Source organism: Phasianus colchicus, chromosome 1, assembly GCF_987193195.1.
Source record: "Phasianus colchicus chromosome 1, bPhaCol1.hap1.1, whole genome shotgun sequence".
In the NCBI taxonomy this organism is placed as follows: domain Eukaryota; kingdom Metazoa; phylum Chordata; class Aves; order Galliformes; family Phasianidae; genus Phasianus; species Phasianus colchicus.
In genome coordinates this window covers 186,545,468-186,564,453 of record NC_143436.1, presented here as the reverse complement: position 1 = coordinate 186,564,453, position 18,986 = coordinate 186,545,468, and the positions used below count along the sequence as shown (strand labels likewise).

Sequence of the window (18,986 nt, the reverse complement as noted above, 5' to 3'; positions counted from 1 at the left end):
GTCCCTTCTGGAAGCCCTAGGGGGACTAACATCCCTTGTCACGCCATGAACTAAGCCAAAGTTAAGTCTTTTGTTTCAGGTGGCTTCTTTCTTCTATTGAGAACAGTGAAATTCTCTAGGTTCCACGTTGTCACTGGTACTCTTTCTATAACTCTTACCCTTGATTTCTTAGGGTAATTTTGGAATCTCTGATTGTCCTTCAGCTGTCTCCTGCCCACCTACTGTGCCTAACGAGAAAAGGGTGCTACTGCCCCCTGCTAACAGGGAGGGAAGGCAGAGTGTGAGCGCAGCCCATGCTGCCCATGACTGCAGCAGTAGGTGTGGGAGGTGGGTCCTGTGGCAGGACATGTCAGTGTTTTTGTCCTTGCTCAGGTGACCGCTCTCCTACTGGTTGACCCGGAGACCGCAAGTTCAAACATGGACTCTACCAGATGGTGTGCTTGATCCAAGGTGGCTGTGGTGCCCCAGATGGAGGGACTGCCCAGAACTGTGGCGGTTCAAGTCTCTGGCTGCAGGGAGTGCCAGAGCCTGCTGCTGCCTGGGGAGGATGGGAGGGATGCCATGAGGTGTGCACAGGTGGATGAGCTGCTCAGCCTGGTGGTGGAGCTCAGGGAGGAGGTAGAGAGGTTAAGAACCATTAGAGAGTGTGAGGGGGAGATAGACTGGTGGCGTGACTCTCTGCGAGAAACAAGCGGAGATTGCAACCCCCAGCCTGTAGTGGACCCTCTCCCTTGATGTGGTCAAACTGAGAGGGCTGACTTGAGAGGAGGGGAGGAATGGCAGCAGGTCCCACCTCGGCGACGCAGGCGGTGCCCATCCCAACCTACCTCGGTTCCTCGGGTGCCTCTAAGTAATAGTAATTTGAAACCCTGAAACTGGAGGGTGAGGAGGCTGAGAATGAGGTGAAGGAACAGCCTCCGAGCTTTCCTAAGGAGAGGTGGTCGGCTCCACACTTGAAGACAGCCTCTTCCAGAAAAGAAAGGAGGGTCGTAGTCATAGGTGATTCCCTTCTAAAAGGAACTGAGGGCCCGATATGTCAACCTGATCCCACCTGGAGGGAAGTGTGCTGCCTCCCTAGGGCCCGAGTCAAGGATATCTCTATAGGGCTTCCTGGGCTTATTCGTCCATCTGACTACTACACCTTATTGGTAGTTCAGGTTGGCAGTGATGATGCTGCCAAGAGAAGCCTGAGGGCTATCAAAAATGACTTCAAGGATCTGGGGAGGGTACTTGATGGTGTGGGAGTGCAGGTGGTCTTCTAGCCTTTCAGTGGCGGGGAAGGACACTGAGAGGATCAAAAAAACCTTTCTCATAAATAAATGGCTTAGAGGTTGGTGCAGGCACAAGAATTTTGGTTTTTTTGACCATGGGGCAATTTACTTGGCTCCTGGCATGACAGGTGAGCTCCATCTGCAGCCGTCTGCAAGGGGTAAAAGGATCCTAGCCCAGGAGCTGGTGGGGCTCATCAAAAGGTCTTTAAACTAGGTAGGAAGGGGGAAGGGGATAAAAAGAGGGCTGCTGAGGTTGTGCAGGTAGTTCGAGGTTCAAAAGATAACTTGATGGGTGATGAGGGTGGAGTTTGAAGGGATGGAGAGTGGCAGGGGAATGCTGCTTCCCTTAAGTGTCTGTACGCTAATGCGTGCAGTATGGGGAATAGACAGGAAGAGTTGAAGATCTGCATGTGGTCACACAGCTACGATCTCATTGCAATCACGGAGATGTGGTGGGACAGCTCGCATGACTGGAATGTTGTCATGGAGAGCTATGTGCTTTTTAGGAAAGATCGGCTGGCGAGGCGGGGTGGTGGAGTTGCTCTTTATGTGAGAGAGCAGCTAGAATGTATTGAACTCCAGCCGGGGAGAGTGGTGTAGCAGTGGAGAGCTTGTGGGTGAGAATCAAGGGGTGGGCTGGTATGGCCGACGCTGTTGTGGGAGTGTACTACAGACCTCCTGATCAGGAGGAGGAAGTTGATGAGGCCTTCCATAAGCAACTGGAAGCAGCATCACGATCCCAGGTGCTGTGCTTATGGGGGACTTCAGTTATCCAGATATTTGCTGGATAAGCAATGTGGCCAGGCACGCACGGTCCAGACGGTTCCTGCAATGTGTTGAGGACAACTTGCTGATGCAGGTGGTTGAGGAACCGACGAGGGGAGGGGTGTTGCTGGACCTTATTCTCACTAATAGAGAAGGGCTTGTCAGGGAAGTAAAGGTTGGGGGTAGCTTGGGTTGTAGTGACCATGAGATGGTGGAGTTCAGGATCCTGAGTGGAAGAACTAAAGCAAAAAGTAGGATTGCTACCCTGGACTTTAGGAGAGCCAACTTTGATCTCTTCCGAGACCTACTTGGAGCTACCCCGTGGGCTAGGGTGTTAGAAGGTAAGGGGGCCTGTGAGAGCTGGTTGGCATTTAAACAGCTCTTCTTCCAAGCCCAGGATCGGTGCGTCCCTGTGGGCAAGAAATCAGGAAAGGGTGGCAGGAGACCTGTGTGGATGAGCAAGGAGCTCATGCGCAAACTCAAAGGAAAGAAGGCGGCCCACAAAATGTAGAAAAAGGGTCTGACCGCCTGGGAGCATCTCCCCTGTGATGAAAGGCTGAGTGAGCTGGGGCTGTTTAGTCTTGAGAAAAGAAGACTGAGAGGGGACCTGATCCAGGTCTATAAATATCTGAGGTGTGGAGGGCAGAGTGGCGAGGCCAGACTCTTTTCAGCAGTGTGTGGAGGCAGGACAAGGGGAAATGGCTGAAAACTGGAGCATGAGAAGTTCCGCACCAATGTGCGCAAGAACTTCTTTATAGTGAGAGTGACGGAGCACTGGAACAGGCTGCCCAGGGAGGTTGTGGAGTCTCCTTCTCTGGAGATATTCAAGACCTGCCTGGACGCCTACCTGTGCAACCTGGTGTAGGGATCCTGCTTTGGCAGGGGGTTGGACTCGATGATCTCTGGGGGTCCCTTCCAACCCCTACAGTTCTGTGATTCTGATTTTCACTTTCTAATGTGTCAGCTCTTATCTCAGCTTGATTTAAGGCATTTAACAGTGGTCATGCCACTGTGGAGGCAGCTAACTGCCTTTCTTTTGTAGTCAGGATGTCTTTGTCTAATCCTTGACAGTATTCCATCATGCAGAATGGGGAAATGTTCCCCATAGTATGCAGGGGACTCCATTTCTCAACTATAGTTGCTAATTGGTAATGAGGAGAACCTAGAAACCCTGGGATCTGTCCAGGAATCATTTTATTTAAGGGGATGTTCTCCCTCCTGACCCATTTATAGAAATTCTATAGAAAGGACATGATATGAATTTCAGTATATTTCTCCTGGCTGGCTTGTCAAGTATATAATTAATGAATGTGCAGGTGTTATAATTATGAAATATACCAGAGAGTTTGGCTACACAGTTATTATACTAAAAGAGAATAGATAGAATGCTTACCCATATCCTAGGCTTGCTATGAAACTCCAGAGGAGGGGAATGTCCAGAAGAGATCCTTCCCCACTGGTAGTCAGCTCTTAAATGGGTCTAGGAGAGGTGGAGCCAGGCTTCATCCCTTCCACCAGCACAGCTGAATTGCCTTCACCTAAGCTCCTGTGGCTGACTCATTGCTCACCTCAGGTGATCAATCAGAGGTTCAGGCTGTGATTCAGCAGTTCCAGTACACAAGGGATGTGAAAGATAAGAAGAAGGGATCCTACAGGTACACAGGCAGGAAGAGACAGGCCAAGGAGAGTGTTCCCCCTCTGATGAAAGGTAAGGGGGAGCTGGCTTCCTCAGACATAGAAAAAGCTGAGGTACTCAGTGAGTGCTTTGCTTTAGTCTTCATGGGTGGTCAGGCTTCCCATGTGTCCCAGGACCATGAGCCTCTCGGTGAGGGTCTGGGGAGTGGTTTCTGTCCCACTGTAATGGTGGAACACGTCTGAGTCCTCCTCGTGAAACTGAACGTGTATAAGTCCATGGATGATATCCATCCTAGGGTTCTGAAAGAGATGGCTGATGTGGTTGCCCCGAGCTGTCTCCATCATATTTGAAAAATCATGGCTGTCTGATGAAGTTCCCAGTGACTGAAAAAAGGGAAATGTTACTCCCATTTTTAAAAAAGGGGAAAAAAAAGACCTCGGGAACTACAGGCCAGTGAGCTTCACCTCTGTGCCTGGGAAGATCATGGAGCAGATCCTCCTAGAAGCTATGTTAAGGCACATACAAGATAAAGGGGTGATTTGAGACAGCCAGCATGGCTTCACCAAGGGCAGATCCTGCCTGACCGATCTGGTGGCCTTCTATGATGGAGTGACGGCTTCGATGGATGTCATCTACCTGGACTTCTGCAAGGCCTTTGACATGGTCCCTCAGCACATCCTTCTATCTAAATTGGAGAGGTGCAGATTTGAAGGATGGACTGTTTGATGGATTAGGGATTGGCTGGCTGGATGCAGCCGAAGGGTTGTGATCAATGGCTCTGTGTCAGGGTGGAGGCTGGTCACAAGCAGTGTCCTTCAGGGGTCGGTCTTGGTTCTTTAACATCTTCACCAATGACATTAGATGATGGCATCGAGTGCATCCTCAGCAAGTTTGCGTATGACACCAAGCTGAGCAGTGCAGTCAATACACTGGAGGGAAGGGAAGCCATCCAGGGGACCTGGACAGGCTGGAGAAGTGGGCCCACGAAAACCTAATGAGGTTCAATAAGGCCAATTTGGGTTGGAGCAATGCCAGGTATTGATACAAACTGGGGGAAGATCTCCTTGAGAGCAGCCTTGCAGAGAAGGACTTGGGAAAAGCTGGACATGAGCCAGCAGTGGGCACTTGCAGCCTGGAAAGCCAACTGTGTTTTGGGCTGCATTAAAAAAGGGGTGGCCAGCAGGGAGAGGGAGGTGATTGTCCCCCTCTACTCAACTCTTGTGAGGCCCCATCTAAGAAGGCTCTGGGAGACCTCCTTGTGGCCTTTCATTGCTTGAAGGGAGCATATAAACAAGAGGAGGAACGGCTGCTGACAAGGGTGGATAGTGATAGGACAAGGGGGAATGGTTTTAAACTAAAACAGGGGAGGTTTAGGTTAAATATTAGGAGGAAGTTTTTCACTCAGATTTTCACTCAGAGGGTGGTGATGCACCAGAACAGGTTGCCCTCCCTGGAGGCATTCAAGGCCAGGCTGGATGTGGCTCTGGGCAGCCTGGTCTGGTGGTTGGCAACCCTGCATATAGCAGGGGGGTTGAAACTGGATGATCTTCGTGGTCCTTTTCAACACAGGCTGTTCTATGATTCGAGACACAGGAGGTTTTAGCTATGAGAAGCTGGGAACTGCCTACCACACCTAGAATAATCTGCCTCCATTAAACTGGGGAGATGTGCTTTGTGTAGCTGGAGCACCACTTGGACATTAACTCACCCTCAAAGGTCCTGACAACCAGGGGCTGAAACTGTCATCACTGATTTTCCATGTAAACAATGGACGGAGATTAGCGTGCTCAAAGGAAGGTTCATGTCAGAATTATGTCAGGCTGTCCTAGAAGAACTGGAAAATGCAGAAGAGGGCTTAGGTTGATTGACTTCCATGTGAGGTGCCCAAGGTGGAATTATTTCTCCTAGAAGTGAGTGTTGCAGAGCATGCCTTGAATTGCTGATTCCAAATCATCTCAGTGAAGTTGGATTTAGCTTGTGTTACATAGAAAAATGTGAATGTTCCTTTCTCACAGAAATGACTGTACTAAAGCACTGTAAATTGCAGAAATTGGTTATTTTTCACTGTAAAAGTATTTTTGTAATACTGTGCAGCTAAATACTATTTGTCATCCTGTACAGATACAGTTGTCCAAAGGTAATCTGCTTTACTATCATTCTGAATTTCAGAGATCAAACAACAGCATCTTGCAAGTCAATCTGCACAAGTAGAAATGAATAAGATTAGCATGTCAAATCAAAAATTCAGTGCTGTTTTATTACGTGTGTACAACTGCTTTGGCTTTGATAAGCACATAGTAGAAAACATGAGCACAGGAAAAACTTTATCCATTTACCATTTTTTATTAGTGTTAAACCAACCAGCCTTAATTCAAAAAAACAAAATATACACACGTGGTCAGTTTGCTAATATAGAATAATACTATGACACATCTTATACAATGATTGTACTTAACAGTAACTCTGCCCTTCAACCTTAAAGCAAATTTAAGTCTTTCAGAAGCTATTTTGAGTGGATTCTTTGCAGTAGTGAGATATGAACTATCAGGCTACCCTGTAACAAGTGTAGCAATGATCTACAGCCTGTTAATCATACAAATAGACTGCAGCTGGAAATAATTCCTCCCTCCGAATGAATGGGAGGATTCTGAAAGAATTATGGGTAAATTAGTCCACTCTCATATCCTCTCAAAGAAATATTTATCTGTCTTGGGAGAAAGGCTGAGAAAAAAAGCATGATATGTATATTAAGCAGCTGCCCACAGTATGGCTCCTATTGTACAAAAACAATGCTGGAACTCAAACCAAGCCATGATCTCAGTGCAGAGATAAGAAGCAGCTTGGAGCAAAGCTCCTTGCAGATACACAACTTCACTGGAAGCCCTGCCACCTACAGCCTCTTGCTTATGTGTTTGACAAGCAGTGCAGCAGTTATGGTTTCAATGAATGTTTATCTACTTCTACAATAAAATCTACAATAAAAGTTTGTATTAAAATTGAATTTATGTTTAGTCAGATGACCCTAATTCTTGAAGTATGAATTCTTGAAGTATGCTATGAGGGAAAAAGACTTAAAGCTAGAGTTCAGAAATCACTATGCTTTTTAGTCTATTGGAGTATTAAAGTATCAGTTGTAATGCAGGCAGAAAGGCTTCTTTGGTTGGTACAGCTGCTTCCATTACTTAGCAGAAAGCTGAAATACCTTAAAAATACTGCTACGGTCCTGCACAGAAGCATTAAAATCACAAGAAATTCTTACCCAAGCAAAATGAAATGACTGATCCCAGCAGCTCACATGCATCCCTTGGCATTCCACTACCTTCCTCCTGATGTGGAAGAGGCACCGGAGAACAGAAGAGCTGCAGGAAGCCCAGAGAGAGCTGTGCTCTGCTCCCTCCCTCAGAAATAAAGATGCTTAATTTACATCCTGGCACACTCACTGTAAACCATAAGCAAAAATCTAAAGTTGCTGAGATGGAAGTAAACATTGTCCTATAAAGTTAAGTCATGTAAGTTGCTCTTCTACCACCATGTGGTGTAGTGGTAGAAGATGCCCTTCTTATGTAAGGCATCATTTTACATGGCTTCCCAAAATCCAGTGAAAGTGAGAACAGTGATACGTTTTGGATTCTAGCGCTACCTCCCTTGGTTTGCTGGCAAACATTCTCATGCTGTATCTGTTAATACCTCAGTTGCATGACTTCACACGGTGAGATTCTACAGTTCTTTTAGCAAATGGGGGCCTTTTCAAACTCCCAAGGCAATGTTTTTCCTATATAGTACTTTGCTCTAGTGCACAGTCCCTTTTGTAAAGCAAGGTGATTTCCAACATGTAAGTGAACAAGGAAAGAGCTCTAGGTTTCTCTTAAGTGGCAAGTGCAATTGGCTTGTGTTATAATCTAGCCACTGAGAAGGTTAATTGCATAGGGGGCTATGTTTCTTTTTGCTTAAGCTTCTGTTAGTGATACAGTACTAATAAATTACCCTGGAGAGAAATAAATAAATAATAGGTTGGCATCCCCCAGACACTGCAAAGGAAATCCAGAGAGTTCCAGGAAAGCGGTCCTGATGGTCCTGGGAAGGTACTCTGCAAACAAGTCCAGCTCACACCACTGTCTGTACAGGAGTGACGCACTGCGCGGGAGAGCCAGCTCTCTCTGAGGATGAGGTGGAACGGTTGGTGATTTCTCTCTGCAGCTCCTCCACTTTCTTCTGCAGCTCAGCCCGCTTGGCAAGAAGCTCCTTGTAGCGGTTGTGGACAGGCTCCTGCAAGAAAAGCTGGAGCTGAGGGCTACAAGGCAAGCGTGCAAGCCTCATCCGCATCATGGTGCCACTGATCCTGCACTCCTACTTTACCCAACACATGTAGGGTAACAGTGGCTAAACAAAACCTGATGTATATCTTGATAGGTGACAGAGCTCTAATCTCTGCTGTTTCTGGGAGATGCCAACCTTGGCACCTCAGTCTGGTCATAGTTTCAGAACTCTGAGGAAAAGTATATGTTTTTCTAAACATTTTCACACAGTCAGTTCAACAGTACTGAGAAGCATTTATTGGGTTCCTGTGTCTAATGCTCCAGATCTGCAAAACAGTGCTAACTACAGTTAGACTGTCTGAGAATTTCTATCCCTTCCTACATAAAAGTGATTGAAGCATTTAGGGCCACATTCAGGCTGCTTGTCTCAGGTGTCTGCCTTGGACAAGCCAGTTCCCCTGCTGTAAAATTTCAAGGCCATAAACAAGGGTTGCACCCCTGGGCCTTAGGCAACCGAAGTAAGCAGCAGGTTACTAATGGCAGAAATCTACTTGCAGCCCCTGAGCTCAGATCTAAAGCCCTACACCCAAAGATGTCTTAGGTTCTCAGGTTCTTTTCTGAAGAAGAAACTCTTCAGATGATGGTTTTCCTGCTACTCATGAAATTTTACAAACAGTGGAGCAGCTTCAGCTCCTGCAAGTTTCACAAGGTGGCGATCTCCAGCTAACCACCATCTGCACTTGCCTCTCTTTTCATTTGCTTGTGTGTTAACTCTGGCTTTTGTTTTTAGATTTAAGCAGTGGCAGCTTAAGTCTGAGCATTATTTCCTGTGCTTTAAAGGCCCTGAGCTCCACAATGACAGTATTAGTATTAGCACAGAGGGAAAGAAAAGGATCCGTGGCAGGGATTGCAACAAGCTGTACCTGTGGCTTCATCCTGGGGTTCCAGCGGATGTAGTAGCCGACCCACAGCTCCAGGTGCCGCATGCTGGCCACAGGGTACAGGACGTGGTTGGAGTAGCTCACATACAAGGGGTTAGTGAAGTCCTCCAGCTGGCTGTTAATGTAAGACCAAAGTGACACGGTCTTTTTTGGAAGGCTCTGTAAGGGAAGGGTTGGAGGAGGCTTTATTTCCCATACTAGCATTTATGAGTACTTAAACAGCATTACATATGCCTGTCATTAATACAGATCTGGTTGCCTTCTTGTAGCTTAAAAAGAATTCTTCTTTTGATGTGGTTATTGGAATCGAAGCACATGGATGCAGGCAGGCAGGCACACACACACACCCTGGCACGGAACTCCCTGTGCTCTCAGCACGGCCCCAAAGTCGCCATCGGCACAAGGGGACACAGCTCAGAACTGGCATGTGAACTCTCAGTGCTTTGGTTACATTTCACCTCTTTAAAGTGGTCCCGGAGGACTTGCTGGAGCAAGTAATGGGTTGGGGGTGGAGGAAGAAAAAAGAAAAATCCATGTGACTGAAGTCCTGATGTAGTGAAGTAATTAGGCTCATGAATAGTCCCAGCGAAATGGAAAGAGCATGGAGGTTTTCTTTTCTGGAAATTCAGCCACTGTGGACTCAAAAAACAGGGACTGATTTCAGTATAACACTATCACTCTGTATCACAGCAATTGCTTCATATTTTATTTTTTAACCAGTCTGCTGTCGAACACAGCACTGTCCTCTGGGATGTTAGGCTGCAATGTTTCAGTGATAACACCCTTCACTGTCAGTTTGGTGGTGAGCAGGGTAGTGCTGAATGGGTGTGAAGGTACACAACCCAATTGGAACCAATCTCAAACAAACCTATATCAGAGTGTAAGGGCAGAGCTGGTCGATGGAAGGGCCTAGAGCCATGTCCTTTCTCTAACTAGAAGCTCTGTCCTCTCCTAGAAAAAATGCAAGCACAGCAACAACGTACACTTTTTGTAACCCATGTATGCAGAATGACAACATGCTCATTAGTTTAAACCTAAAGAAAAAGGGAGGGGAAAAAGGTACCAGCTTCTAGAGATAAGTTTATGTTAAACCAAAGGTAAACCAAAGAAAAATTGCATTTCCAACTACTTTGGAGACAGCAGGAGCTGCTGAGCCACCAGAAAGTAGCTGAAGGATTCACTGAAAAGAGGGAGTGTGTGCAAAAGGGTAGTGCTCTGAAATGTAACATCCCCACAGAGAGCAGCTGACACAAAGTGGAAAAGACCCCGAGTGTCCCAGCTGTTAAGATGGAGGCTTGGCAGTACCTACAACCAGCTGCAATTTCTCCAGCACCATCTGGCCAGCTAAAGCAATCACAGTATCATGTCTTCACCTCGGAGAGATGCTCTTACCTCCTTTACTCTCTGCTGCTCACTGCTGCACAGGAACGTCCCAAATAAACAGCTGTACAGGTGGTCCAGGATGGTTATCAGGAAGTACTCGTTGAACTCAAACGCTGTAGGAAACTTCAGGCAGAACCAGAAAATGGGTTGGGATTTTACAACAGCAGTCACAAATAAACTTTCTCCCACAGTGGTAAGGAGCTTGCTTGCCTCTCAATTCTAAGACAGCATTTGCCTCTGTTCTGCGGCTGGCTGGATATTTGGGGTCATAACTGCTCCTCCCAGGAGCAAGAGTTTCTCTCTTGGAAAGCTGCTTTACACGTGCAGAGAGGTATTCTGAGCAAAAGCCAGAGGCATGAAAGGTCTGACCGCTGTGTTTACACACATTCAGTGCTGCTTCAAGTTGAAGCTTGCTCTGCTGTTGCCTGCCCCGAGTGACAGACCATTCAACCACACTGCAAACAAAAGGGTGGAGCATATCTGAAATAAAACATAAAGGAATGGAAATCCCCTGGAGCCAAATGGGAATACTGTGTGTGCCCAAGAGAGCGCTTTGCAGAGGGCACAGCAGAGGGGCACCATGCAACACAGATCAGTGGGATGAATGGAGGTGTACAGCACAGGGGCTGTGGTTGCTGCTGATGTACAAATACAGATAGATCAATGACAGGGAGAACTGGAGCTCCACAAAGGGGCAAAAGGAGTACGTGCAGCAAACTGCAAAGATGGAGAGGACAGCAAGAGGCCTTCCTCCCTTGGAAAACACTTTTCTCCAACTGCACTGGCTGCTGTTTTCACCTCACCATCAGGATGCCGAGGACAGCAGAACAGAAGTGGTTTTAGGGGTGGTAAATTCTCCCCCTTTCTCTGCTTGGATACAGTACAGCTTCATATATTGGGCATCTTTTTCCCCATTTCATAGTTCATGATGAGCCTATCTTTTTCAGTGAACTGCCCGATCACTGCTAACATTGACTTTAAAATACAGTACAGAGATCACAGCAGACATTAAGAAATCCCAGGTCCCACACAGTGTGGGGAAAACCTCCACTAGCCATTGGGGATCCTTTCTAAAGTAAGGAGCAGTTCCTAGCTCCAAACTCAAGTATCAATGAGGAGCAATGTACCAGTTTTCAGAAGAAGTCACTTTAGAGCAAATTCCCTGCAGGTTTGTTTATGGGATCAGTGTGAACAAATATTTGCATCCACAATGCCAGAAACTTAAATTAGTAGCTCAGGTTACTCATGTTTCTGAAGACATAGTGGGCTAAGTAAGGGTGGCTGAGGTGTCTGTCTCTACCCCACTAAATATGAAGACACTGTCTTTCTTTTTTAGGGTGACATGCTTCTCACAAGCTCACATTTACCATAGCAGCATCCATGCAAGCAGTGCCCACTGGCTAGCTCATCTGACACAAGACTACATCACGGCCTTCCTGCACAGCTGTGCATTCAGGCTCCCTGCTAAAGTGAGATAGCCAAGACACTTGTCAGAGTCCAACAAAACGAGAGTAGAAGCCCAAGAAGGAAAACTTGTGTAGGTCCTGGGGCTGGACCCCGTGCCACATTGTGGTACAGTGGCTTTGCAGACGTGCTGCTCAGCAATTTACCTGTCTTGTCATTTGCCAGACACAATCGATGAATTGGAGGAAGACAGGAGAGCGATCTGCATCTGCATGATTCTTATCTCCATGGCCAACTCTCTGGAACAGAGCAGGACAAAGAACATGAGAAGCACAGTTTCATGGGGAAGCTGCTGGGGGCTCATCTCAGTCACACAAGACTGCACCAACAGATCTAAACAGGTTCAAATGAATGTTGATTTTACTCCGTCCGTATTAGTGGGTAAAGCAGTAAAGGACAGCTACTCCCTTAGTCTTTGAAGTGAAAATTTTTTATGATGATATTTTCATGTTAAATTAAAACGAGTTGTTTGAGTAGAGGCTCCAGATGCTACGCTGGCACTGATTTCAGCTAATAGCTAAAGTTCAGAGGAAAAAAAAATTAGAATGCTTTTTGCTTCAGTTGCAGCTGTCATCCTGGCTACTTCAGTAGTAGATTTTGTTGGATCTAAACACTACCTACAGACACAGCATGTGGTGATAACCATCACACAACACCTCATGGCTTCCAAGTGCTGTACAAACACTAACTCAGCCCATCTCCTGCCACCTCAAGAGATGCAATTAAGAAAGTATCCCAGGAATAGGCCTCCAACCCCGACCACGCTGTGTGGCCCTGGATAGGAATGCGAGGCATGATTCCTTGCTACTATACAGTACATTAGTGGTATACATTACCTCTGAGCTCTAAGCTCAGTACAAAGATTGAACAAGAGCATGGAGGTAAAGGAGTTACCTGTTCTTGTAACAGTGTTGTCCTCTCAGCAGAGGAAATCCTTTGTACAGACAGGGAAGTAAAAATCCTCATGGTGCAAACAACAGGTAATGGTTTCGCTGAAGCAGAACCTTAATTACACAGTGCCTCAATTATCCCACCTCCTTCAGAGGTGGGGAACAGCATTTGACTACACAAATTACCATCATTGCATCTGCTGTAAACAAACCTTGTTCTAGCCCTTGTCAAACTAAACAACTACAAGAGAACAGCTACAGTCAAAACACCAGAGGAACAAAGACCAAATGGACACTACTGAAGCTTTCTCCCAGTACAAATCATAACAAACAGCCAAGTCACTGGTTTGCAAAGCTGCCCCCTCCGCACACATCCACGATCTCAAACTGCTGGTCTTTTGCCTAAACATTAAGAGCTCCCCCAAAAGCAAAATGTGCCCAAAGAAAATGTGAGCTCAAGGCCACTGCAAAATTCCCCAACCTCTTCAGTACTAAGGTATTTGTTGACAATGTCCAGGCAGCCTTAAAAAATGGACTGAACTGAAAACACAAACAAAATACCCCACTCTTTGCCAATTCCCAGCTTATACTGAACGCAGAGCACACTGCTAGTGGAAGCTGAGCATGGGAGCTGAGAAGGTTAATACTACCTGCTCCTCCTATCTAAGCAAGGCTGTCTCCAAGGAGGTTAAGACATGATAGCCATTATAGACAGAAAACAGGAGCAGTAGCATTCACTTTTCTTCTGCCAGTTCAGCTAGGAGACTTCTCACAGAAAAGGCTAAACTCCTTTGAAAATCTCTTCAAGGTATACAAAAGCTTTCTGTGTTATGCACTTTCCAAGGGCTCTTAACTCACCAGTTGAAATCTGTGTCCAAAGCTCAGCCACTCCTTCTCCACTAGCACTTCAAAGCCCCTGATAGTTCGGTAGTAGCCATCTAACATCAGCAGAGAGAGAGAGGTGAGCTGGGCTGTCCGGTCCCAGCCGTCACTGCAGTGCACAACCACAGATGTCTTCCCTGACTCCACCTTGTCGGCAATCCGCAGGGCTCCAGCAAGAATGAGCTGGGACAAGAAAAAAAAAAAAGTTCCAAAAATGTCTTTGGAACAGAAAGTATGCATGACAAACGGCTACTGACAGCATAGGACAAACCAAGGGCTCTATGTGCCTCAAGGAGAATGGTAAATCAGTTCCAACTTCTTTATAACTAGGGCAGCAAATTGGTGTCATCGTTACAAAAAATGTGTTCACATCTAAACCATAATGCAGGCACCACTGTAAAAAAGCCCCTGCATTAAGCTCAGCCATCCTTGGACAGGTTAGGATTTCAGCCCAGGAGCATTTTGTATCTCAAAATGGCTACTGCTTTCCAATTGCTTGAGAAGCAGAACAAGTTCTTTCTTTATTAACTGACAGACAATGTAATCTGTACATTTTTTAGGACAGAAAGCTTAGTTTGAAGATGAATATGTACAAGCTGAAGCATTTTGCCCCATTCATTTTGATTCTGCTCCAATTCCTGAAAGGCTGAGAAGGCATCAACACCCAACACCTGCTGGTCTGGGCCAGGCAGCAACACCTGGATGGCAAGGATCCCAAAGCTGAGAGGTTGGAAACAGACTCCTGTGTTCTCAGGAGTGCTTTCATGGTTACATGTTATCCAGAAATACAGTTTGCTTTCAAAACACCATCTTTCAGTGTTTTGTCACCCCCTCTCTGGTACTGTTTGCCATCTCTTTTAAATTCCTCATCCCCAGACACTGTATTTTTGTTGCTTTTAAATTGGAAATTATTAAATTTTAATCTTAAATAATTAAATTTCTTATTATTTGAGGATCTGTCACTGGAATTAGCTCAAGTGGCATTTCCCAATGGACAGAGTGGTACAAACTCAGCTACATCCAGTGGATGCAGACATGCATACCTTGATATGCTCTAGCCAATGAGTTGATTCTAAATTAGACAGCCAGTGAGTCTCTTCAATATTGGGATACACAATTTCTTTCAGCTTTCTCAGTGACTCTCTCATGACATGAATGTTGTGAATGTCCAGGAACACTAATTCTGCATTCTGATAGGCATCCTCACTCTCATAGCCTCCTCCTTTAGCCTGAAGAAAAAAAAAAAGGAAAAAAAAGCATAAAAATCACTAAGTGAAAGCATATTTGATATTTTATTCCAATAGTATCTATGAGCAAATATGAGCTGACAAAATAGCACAGTGTCTATGCCATCTAAAGCACTGGATTTATCTTACAATTGAGAACAAATATATACATGGACACATTTTGTGTCTCTTTCCTGCAACAGTAATGAATGCTGTAATTTTCACTGAATAATATCACATTACAAGCTTTCTTTTTCTCAGTAATTATCATTTATCCCCATTCAAGCTGCTAGCTCATTAGATTCGCTATTCTGTCATTTACAAATTTACCATACTATTATAGAGGAGTATATCCCACACACTAATTGCCTTTCTTAAGTAGTGGAAAAGACAGATTAAAAAAAATCAGTTTTAGTGCAGCAAAGTAGTTCTACCATAAAAACATGACTTAGTGTGATGGCATGAGACACAACAGCAAGAATAACACAGTGATATTCCTGGACATTAGAGCACACTAGGTAATGTTCTGAAATTAAAGATCATGATGCCTTATTTTCAGAAGAGACAAGCATTCCCTGATCCCATCAAGTTTAACAGGGACAGGAGTTCTAATACTCTCAGAGGAGGCAGAATGGTCAAACTGAGACAGTTTTAGGTTAAATATTAGGAGGCAGTTTTTCACACAGAGGGTGGTGACACACTGGAACAGGTTGCCCAAGGAGGCTGTGGATGCCCCATCCCTGGAGGCATTCAAGGCCAGGCTGGATGTGGCTCTGGGCAGCCTGGTCTGCTGGTTGGCGACCCTGCACATAGCAGGGGGGCTGAAACTGGATGATCACTGTGATCCTTTTCAACCCAGGCCATTCTGTGATTCTATGATTATGATTCTATGATATCGACTGGTACTAGCACAGGTGCAGAGGTCTGACTAGTTAATCAGATCACTCTGTATGTATTCCCAGTGGAAATCCCTTTGTGATTCTCAGGAATAATTTGAAATATTGGTGGGATGTGTGTTCTAGATGACTGGATTCACAACTCTTATCAAAGCAAACAAAAAAGCTGACCTTATTGGCTACAGCATTCACACTAGGCCTTGCATCGAATATGAAGATTTTATGGGATTGAGCATTAGAATCCATGATGGCTTGAAGGTACTTTTCATCTTCCTTGCTTCGTTTGCCACTTACTCCCACCATTGGCTGGCTACAGCGAGTAATTGTTGCTTGACTTTCTGGGTGAATCCACGACAATACCTTCAGAAACAAATGAAAAAGAAATGAGGGACAATAAGGATTCATTAAATGAATGTTTTACCTATAATGGCTTGTTCTGGGAACTTCCCATACACTACCTGGTTCCAAAAGGCTGGATTTTATTAAGTCATGATTGAATGAACCAAATGCACTGTATTTATTCATTCGGCACTTATTCATTCTGGTTACACTGCCAAAGTTGAAACAAACAAGAGGTGATTGAATAGGATTAAGTCTGACTGTTTTCTCACCATTGTGTGAGTCACAAAAACACCTTCACAGTCTGCAGTCACTGGGTTATGTCTTACCTTATGCTACAGCATGTAAAAGTTAAGAACTCTTGGAACAGATTTAATTTTCTGTAAGCATGAGAGGCAAAAATACATTTTCAGTTGCTGCTGCATTAGCCACCATATTGCTGTCTTTTGTCTTAATTTGATATAATAAACATTTTCACTAAGAGTATTGTTAAGTATTCCTCTGTCTTGAGTGTCAGAGTAGGCCAGACAACAGTAAACAACCAAATAGGGCTACTGCTTGTCCCAGGATTTGAACTGAGATTCAGTCTGGGTTGTGCTAAGCTATCTTATCTTCTCCTTTTCGTTTAGTCTACATCTCTTTCACAACAGTAGTTTCAGCAGATAATGCTGTTTTCTAACTCCTCAGACATGTTGCTGTCACTTTTATTATCCATTGACCATTTATTTGCTCCCTGGAATCCACTCTTAGCATTATTTATGGCCCAAAGGTATGTAACAAAACCACATCAAAGTGGCTTCTTTTGTCACACTCACTGGTATTCGTCCTCTTGATCTGAAAGATGCCACTCTCTTTAATTCTTCATCAGGAATGTTTACAGGCACAGCTAGAATGGCAGGGTATGTATCACACAGCTCATAACGCTCATTAATCTTGCTCAGCCTCCAGCTTTCGTTGGGAATTCCCTTAAGAGGAAACAACGGCAGGTTAGCAAATAAGTTGCTCTGAGGCTTCACCACAGTTAAATCCCAAGACCTGAAATCCAAGGTAACTTTGGTTAACGAAGGGCATTTAGAGCTGGACCCCAGGATTGCATTATCTTGGTCACTTGCATTTCATGCCTCTTTCCGGATAGGCAGATGTTTTGCTCAGGTCACTGAAGACAAAAGAAAATTAGAGGACTGAAGGCTGGTTTGTCCAGGATTAATGAACTGTAGAGGCTGCAGATGAAGCAAGAGATGAGGTGGTCCTCCAAGAGCTTCTTTAACATCTCTTCTGCTTCCATGATGGTGCTCACAGGTGAGCAAGAAGCAGGGCACCACCAGTGACTGTCAGCCCCCACTCCTCTGGCAGCACTTAGCTCAAATAGGCTGGGTGGCAACTGAGGATGGAAAGCAGAGCTACCAGACAGGATGGAGGAGTACACACAAGCACACCGCTGAATGCAGCATGCCCTGGGTAGGAAGCAACTCAGCACCTTCCAGAACAGTAACCAATAGCTCACAGCTGAAGCACAAGAGTGCAGGTCCTGAAAACCTGTAGACTTAGTTTGGCCAATGTGCAGAGGCAACAGATCAAAATGGCATGGCTGCTACTGTAATGCCTGCAAGGAAAGATTTAAACAGCCATATGCTGCAGCAGTGTGAGTGCTGACACTGAGCATCACTGGAGAAGGCTGTGAGAATACAAATCTACTGCAGGTCCTCTCTGCATATGGGCAGGCTGCTAGGCAGTCACTTTCAGAGGGAGATCAGCTTTTAAAACAATACATGCTTTTGTTCTTATAAACAGTATTTCACTTCAGGGAAGGTGGTGGGTGACTGTTTTCTCCTGCTTTGGCTCCCACAGGAAATAAATGACAAATGTAAGACAAGTCAGATGAGCTGCAGTCATTACGGCTGACCCACACAGACTCCATCCAGTTCCCCATCAGAGCAGTGAGTCACACTGTCAGAACAGGTCACCCTTAGAAATCTGAGGAGACAGACCTTGTGCCTAATATTGGTCACACCCAGCTTGTGAACCGTCCCTGGTCCTGGGGCACACCCTGGGAAGGAAATGCTCTTACAAGGAATTAGCAAAACCATCAGGATCATGAGTATACAAAAAACTCAGAGGAAGATGGTTTTGGTGCTGTCTGAAACCAAAGTTGCAGAAACTACAAACAGTGTATGCACACAGCTCAAGCTTACTGATGGGTACAGCATGCTCAGAGGCCCACCTCCTGTACATATGAAGGATGGGATCTCCTGGTCCCATTCTAAAACTGTTCTCAGTCCTATCCTAATGAGTATGTGACTGTGCTGCAATATATTCTGTATCTTCTACTGAAGCTCACTGAAAAGATTAAGCAATGTAAAGCATCTTCACAGCACCAGGAAGACTGGCTTCAGTGCACACTGCTTAGTAAAGAACTGCCACCTCCAAAGCTCAAGGTCTTGCAGCCACTTTTTCTGCCAAATGAAATCTTACATCTGCAGTAACCCAGGCCAAGAAAATCCATGACAACCCCCAGAGAAAGAAATGAGGGTGCATGTCACTGAGGTTTTCATTTCCTTTGAATCACAGGGAACGTCCTGAGTCAGAGCACCACCCAAAGAGGGCTTTGGATTCAGACTGTGATTTCCCCTAAGAACTTGAAGCGAGCAGAAATAAGCAAAGTAGTCTAGAAGAGAGCTGAACTTGCATCTTCCCAGGACTTTTGCTACAATGTGGTGCAATTATTCATGTTGCTTCAGATTTGCAATTTCTCCAGCTGGAATCAATAATAAAAAAAAAAAAACACAATATAAAGCACACTGGCATTTCCTCATATAAGATGCATTTCACTGTTTACTGGTAAGTTGTAAGTCTACTGGTGATCCTTGGCTTGCAGCAGCCTCTGAACTGTGCCCAATAATGAAAAGGCAGGTTGGCCTTGCAAACCTCTCTCAACTTTGAGCCATTGTGGCTCAAAGTCATCTCTCCCAGGGGCCAATACACATCTGTAGCTCAGACTGGCAAAGTTATGAGGAAGTGCTGTCAGAAAATCCACAGA

The 18,986-nt window shown here is 45.3% G+C and overlaps 2 protein-coding genes across 10 annotated transcripts in view; one reads left to right on the top strand and one right to left on the bottom strand.

Annotated features, from left to right (window-relative positions):
• Positions 1 to 11,968, top strand: part of CEP57 (centrosomal protein 57) — a 30,806-nt gene extending 18,838 nt beyond the window's left edge. For 2 of the 6 annotated variants that reach the window (XM_090134013.1, XM_090134007.1), the window contains one exon: positions 11,882 to 11,968. The gene's annotated coding sequence lies outside the window, so the exon portion shown is untranslated. Of the gene's footprint in view, positions 1 to 6,861; positions 6,948 to 7,697; positions 7,781 to 10,106; positions 10,182 to 11,588; positions 11,677 to 11,881 lie in introns of those variants that run through there. The other 4 variants (XM_090134011.1, XM_090134012.1, XM_090134010.1 and 1 more) reach the window with 4 other exon arrangements.
• Positions 5,904 to 18,986, bottom strand: part of MTMR2 (myotubularin related protein 2) — a 60,030-nt gene continuing 46,947 nt past the window's right edge. For all 4 annotated transcript variants that reach the window (XM_031616141.2, XM_090134004.1, XM_090134005.1 and 1 more), the window contains 8 exons: positions 16,765 to 16,914; positions 15,782 to 15,970; positions 14,532 to 14,717; positions 13,465 to 13,671; positions 11,863 to 11,955; positions 10,262 to 10,375; positions 8,852 to 9,028; positions 5,904 to 7,938 (listed from right to left, as the gene is read on the bottom strand). In XM_031616141.2, coding sequence (XP_031472001.1) covers positions 7,777 to 7,938; positions 8,852 to 9,028; positions 10,262 to 10,375; positions 11,863 to 11,955; positions 13,465 to 13,671; positions 14,532 to 14,717; positions 15,782 to 15,970; positions 16,765 to 16,914 — 1,278 coding nt within the window. In that variant the 3' untranslated portion in view covers positions 5,904 to 7,776. The remainder of the gene's footprint in view (positions 7,939 to 8,851; positions 9,029 to 10,261; positions 10,376 to 11,862; positions 11,956 to 13,464; positions 13,672 to 14,531; positions 14,718 to 15,781; positions 15,971 to 16,764; positions 16,915 to 18,986) is intronic.